General features: G+C 43.7%; 1 protein-coding gene across 1 annotated transcript in view; it reads right to left on the bottom strand.

Moving 5' to 3' along the window:
- Nucleotides 1-5,931, bottom strand: part of LOC103810657 (kinesin heavy chain) — a gene marked incomplete at its 5' end in the record, with an annotated part of 44,844 nt that overhangs the window by 30,098 nt on the left and 8,815 nt on the right. Inside the window, 4 exons of the mRNA XM_009083569.1 lie at nt 246-333; nt 1,243-1,298; nt 2,078-2,126; nt 4,595-4,699. Coding sequence (XP_009081817.1) covers nt 246-333; nt 1,243-1,298; nt 2,078-2,126; nt 4,595-4,699 — 298 coding nt within the window. The remainder of the gene's footprint in view (nt 1-245; nt 334-1,242; nt 1,299-2,077; nt 2,127-4,594; nt 4,700-5,931) is intronic.

The raw sequence follows: 5,931 nt of genomic DNA, 5'->3' as shown, positions 1-5,931 counted from the left end.
TCCCTGTGCAGCAATCCATAGTGTGATGTTTTATGGAACAACACAACGCCACCTCTTAAATCCAGGAGCTCAGAGCTGAAAGTCAATAGACATCTCACACTACAGTCTATTACTTTTAGAGTGTTATCATTTGTGCATCATTACATTGCTCGTGTGAGTCCTTTGTGGCCAGGAAGGATCAATAGAGCAGGAGGAAGCACAACCACCCACAGTGCCCAGGCAGAGGAGCTCCATGGCACACTCACTTGTGACGGCGACGTGGCGATTCGCTTTCCCCTCGTCGATGACATCCAAAACCTCCTCAGGACTAGATACAAATCTTTCTGTACAACCCTACAAAGAGGCACGTTGAAATCAGAAACGTTTAGGATGCATCCTAGTACTCCAACTGCTGTCAGGAGGAGTATTTAGCACTAATGAACCAAATAATTAGAAGAACCATCAACATCCAACAGGCTCATTTGCGAGGCAATGGACCAGAACATGCCTTTGGGTGACTTTCAGGAGGAATCCAGGGGGTAACTTGAGAGACAATTGTCCTTCCCTAGATTAAAGACTCAGTTCAAATCCAAACATGCAGCAGGAAAGAGTTTCTATAGGTAGAACACATGGAATGATACAACATGTGTTCCTGTTACTGATTTGGATTAGATGATAGAGCCAAGTCAATTTTTCTCCCTTGAACTACAAGACAAGATGCAAAGCCCTTGTTCTCTGCCTTAATGTATTATTACCAAGTCAACTGTTTCATCAATCTGATTTTTGCTCCCCAGGCTGAGAACAAAAAGAATATTATACATATTGATATGTCCATCACAAGTAAATTGCATTTAAGTAGGAGATGGGTTAGGTATTAGATAAAAAACCTTCACCCCTAACCCAACAAATCTGTTCTAAACTGGTGCAAGATTACAGCATCTATGCAACCAAATATTAGAGAACAAAATTCTTCAAGTTGTTCTCTTTCATATCTGACATGAAAGGGGAATGTGAATACTTAAAATTTAACAACATACTAACAAGATAGAGATGTTCAAAGTCAGGAAAATAAAACAAAGATGATTCAAGCCCATTAATATTTCAGGAAACTGTTTAAATCCAGGAGCCAATACTGCCTGAACATTCAAGGCTTTGAATCTGAGCTGAGTTATTGCAGCAAACACACTGGATGCAAATGTAAATGTGCAAATAAATGAGTATGTGAGAAGGAATGAGAAAGTGAGGATTCAATTATCCTTGTACCTTAACATATGGGACTCTGTTTTTATCTTCGTGTACAGCAAGGTTTGTCTTTGACACTAGAAAACAAGATTGAGATCATTAGGAACATTCCACAGGTAATGATGTGCCTACTGTAGCCACCACAGACACATAGCATGAGGGTCTTAAACGAGAGCTGCAGACACTTCCCACTCCTTCTGCACCTCCAGTGTTTCTGTCACATCAAAGTCGTGTCCTGCTCTGCCAATCTCGTGCCTTAGAGTTCACTTTATGGCCCAAAAGCTCTGGATGAATCAAACAAACACAGCCCAAGGTGAATTTTGCCAAAGCAGCAAGAATTTCGAGGGGCAGAAGTGAGTGGAGCAGCTCAGATTGATTTCCCTGGCTCTGTGCTACCATGAACACACATTTCTATCTTCACACTGGCTCAACACACACAATTCTCACTTGGATTAACCTCCAACATCCTTACCAAAGGCTAAAACTGTAAGAGAAATAGATCGTTCCCAATGAGCTCTGCCTAACACAAGCTGAACCAAATGTATTCTGATCCACTACCTTTTTTAATTGCAGTTGTACCTTAATGATCTAAATTGCCAGAGAGGCTCAGATCTGCCTCGGAGTCTGTCAGACTCTCAGTGCTCCCTGATTCCTAACCAGGCTATGTAGCACTGCAGAGGCAGGTGCACAAGAGACAGATCAGATGACTTCAGCTGCAAAATTCTCTTTCTCAACCTCAGTCATAGAGTTTAAATTTAATTCCCTCCCAAAGAAAGTGCCTGTTTCCCCTCCAGCCCTGATTCAGAGCACTGCACCACGTCAAAACACTCCCTCAGGGGAGAAATACACAACTTACCATCAAGTAGGTCCCTTATTTTGTCCAAATATATCTCAAAGTAGGAAACCTGATTAAATAATCACAAACATTACAGAGGTAAACGTCGAGGATTAAAAAATCTCTGTATCTACGTCCCCATCTCTGTCAAAGCATCGAGCTAAAAATAAAACCCACCTCCCACACAGGTTGAATTACATTTTCCATGTACCTTGAATGATTTACAAGTCATTGATCTCTCTCCATTTATCAATGATTCATCAGGAAAGTGCACAGAAAAAAACCTTCAGGCAAATCTTTGCTTTTTGTAAGGCAAAATTGGCTGAAATATTGATCAGAATCAAAGCAATTTAGCTGCTATCACATCAGTGCAGCTGCAGCATGAGGAGGGTCAGGTTTGACAAGTGTAAGGGATGTATTGATACCCACACCAAAGCAGGGCAGCACTTCCAGTGGCTTAACATACAACTCACATAAGCCTAAGTGATCTATCCATTGCTTATATATTACATTACAGTGCAATAGATTAACTTCAACTTTTCAATGAGGCACAGGTAAAAGTCCTGTCTGGAATCAAGTCCCAAAGAAGAAACTGAAAACGAGCTTTTCTGGAGCAAAGAGAGAAAATTGTCCTCAAAAAATCCCCCCAAAAAGTAAGGAGAAAGTGAATGAGTGAAAGAATGAGGGTTAATAAAAGGGTGTTTGACTTGCAGAAGCCAACAGAAATGTCTTAGGGGAGAGAGGCCCAACCATCCCCTAAATAAGCTTGATCCAGGGATTACTTAGCTAAAACACTAAATGGCTACACTGGGGTTTTAAATACTGATGAGTTGATTTTTCCATGTACCAACTGCTATTAAATACTGATCCATTTTGCTTTTGTGCCTTTATTTCCTATCCTCTGGCCCAGCTCACTCCAACAGTCCAGTTCAGCCAGGATTAACCATGTTATATTTTTATATTGTCCTACAACTGCTGAGAACCAACACACGGAGCTGAGACCACATTCCCCTCCCTGCTCTAACTGGGTCTGTGTTAGAGAGGGAGAGAAAAAAGTGCTATTAATTTTCAGTGTTGGCTCAGTTATTAAGAGAGTGTGACAGTTTGGTTAAATTCTGGCTGCTGCTGACAGAACAGGCATTTCTCTCCCTGACAGCTCCTTGTACAATCACTCACTCACTCCCTGCTATTAGGCAGCTTTGCTGTTAGATATTCAGAAATGTCAACTCTGATGGGAAACCATTGAAACAATTCTGTGCTGGCAGAACATGATTTATGAAGTGATATCTTCTGCTGGGGCAGGAATTTACTACATCTCAGGGTCCCCATCTGTTGGGATCCAAGTGCTATCATGTGGAACAGCAACAGACATGGGAAAGCTTCACCATGATGACAAGAAACCAGTGTCTCTCCCATTTCTCTGAAAATTCAGGGGTGTTTCTTCTTAAGCAGCTCCATAGTTTACAATTTAAGGTTTATTGAGGCACTAATTTGTACTTTTTAAGGCTGCTGCTTCTGTCTGTACTTCCCCAGCACCTCTCAAACAGCCACAGGTTCTCAATACATGACCAAGTCTTTACAGATGATCAGTGGCTGCTTCAGAGGTACTAGATTGTTAAAATAGATGCACAGATATTCCCCTAGAAGTGCTTCAAGGGCTTTGATTCAAGCAGCACTAAAAATCACTTGTCTCTAACTTGTAGGCACAGAGAGCTCCATTCTCAGGGAGCATCACCTGGTCACAGCTGGAGAAGGGACAATGTCTTCACACTCCACCTCTGCTCAGCTCCTGAGCCAGCCAGGTGTATTTTGTGTGTTTTGGGGGAAGGATGACACAGAGGAGAATTCCTTTTTCCTGCAATCCACTGGGTAATTTTACCAATGTGTGCTTGCAAGGCTGACCCCAACTGCCAGATGGACCAACGCTCCCCGTGGCTGGGAGCTCCCCAGGACACCAGATGAACAGTGGGAATTAAAGGTCACTCCAGAAAATCTCAGAGATCATATGGTTGAGATCCAGACAGGGACATGGAAAACATAGTAGCTGTTCAAATTGGGGCTTAGACCCCCATTGTAAGGAACCCAAACATCAACTTTTGAGCTGAAAATTGCTTCTTAACATCGTTCCATCAATCTCCCAAAGCCATTTCTCCTCCATTTCACCCCCACATGCTATGGAGGACTCTTTGCATCCTGGAGGTAGGAACAACACATCAGTATCCCCACAGACATCCTGCAGCTCTGTGGTATTTATTGTCACACCTGTCTGGGCTGAGGTCCTGTCTGTAGAGAAGCTGCAGTGGAATCAGTGATTTCTGACCCTGTTGGCTCCTTACCAAGTGTGGTCCCAGCAAACCTAAGCTGGAAACACACTCAAGCACTAACTCCATCAAAGAGTGGCTGTATTGGATTATTTCTAGTAAACATCCTCAGCAACAGAATGATTTTTTGAGCAGTGAAAGGGAGAGAGGAACAAATCTGCAGCACAGTGTTTTCCCTCCGTCCGCCCCGTTACGTAAGGTGTCATCTCACATTTACCTTTATGTGAAACTCCAGGTTTTCATCCATGGAGTAGATGTGATCAAAGATGTCATGTGCAATCCTCGGAATGATTCCCATGAGCTGAGGGTCGTGCAGCTTCCCCTGAGGACACAAAAACCAAACCATCACCTGCAAAGCTTTGCTCAAGGACAAGGGAGGAGAAAGCTTTGCCCAAGCACATCTTCCCCCAAGGGTCCCTATGCATGGCTGCTGCTCTGGGGGGGACTGACCTGAGCTAAGTGCACAGCAGAGGTGGCAGAGCAAACAACTGGGCACGTTGGCACTGCTCAGCTGACAGAGCACCTATAGGTTCTGTCAGCTCCTGCCACCCCCAGCACCAGAGAGAGCAACAAACACACACAAATCACAGCCCTGTTCAATCAGAGATTTGGAAACATGTCAGCAACAACAACTCTCAGAGCATCCTGGTTCTCTTGCCCCACTCTGCTGGAGAGCTGAAGGAAAATCTGGGTTGCAGGGATTTGAGGATTAGAGTAATATATTCTGATTTGAGCTGGCTGGGCCTGTTGCCAGAGGACTGTGTCTCACAAACACTCCTGTTTTCCATATTAATTTGCACAACTACCTTCCCCTGCTCTTTCAAGAGTGGAATATCAACTACCCCCCCCCATTTCCCTGCCTGTGTGGCTCCTGTCAGCTGCACTGCTCAAAGCCAGGCACGTACAGGAGAGCTAACAGCTCTGAAATCTGAGTGGAAATGGACCTTTGAAAGAAAAACCTCTTCTGACTGCTGGATTGTTATTCCTAAATGTTTTATGGAACCACTTAAATATGCATTACCAAGTCAGCAGACAAAGGCTCCATCAGAACACAGTGTCTATAGAACCCCTGACACACCTTTGGAATCTGTCTTTGTGCAATTAATGCTGCTCAGAGCAGCACAAAAGAACATTTTACTCCAGAGCACGGGACATATACACAGCAATTCCAAGTCGTGGGAAGCCAGAGCTGATCTGTAATTGCTAAACACTATTAAACACCAACATGTTTTTAGCAAAACAGGAAGACAACAATCCACATATGACTGTGTTTGTCAATACCATCGTTTTTGTGAATGGCTAGTGGGTCACATTGACCTGTTTTCCCAGTTTCTAGGCTTTATTAGCATACTCAGATCTAGGCTTTCTAGGCACTGCCTCATTTAGGCTACAGCTGGGGAAATGACAGTCAACCTCTGAGCATCAAGCCAGGATGAAGGCAATTTACCACCAAGAACTGACCCGACCTCTCCCTCCATCTCACAGCCTGGATCCAAAGCAGTTATGAGGTTCCTGCCCTTGAATTACATAAACATCTTGGGGGAAAAAGGGGAG

This window comes from Acanthisitta chloris, unplaced genomic scaffold (genome assembly GCF_000695815.1).
Source record: "Acanthisitta chloris isolate BGI_N310 unplaced genomic scaffold, ASM69581v1 scaffold11171, whole genome shotgun sequence".
NCBI classification, from domain to species: Eukaryota; Metazoa; Chordata; class Aves; order Passeriformes; family Acanthisittidae; genus Acanthisitta; species Acanthisitta chloris.
The sequence above is the reverse complement of the archived record's forward strand: the minus strand, read 5'-3'. Positions and strand labels throughout refer to the sequence as shown.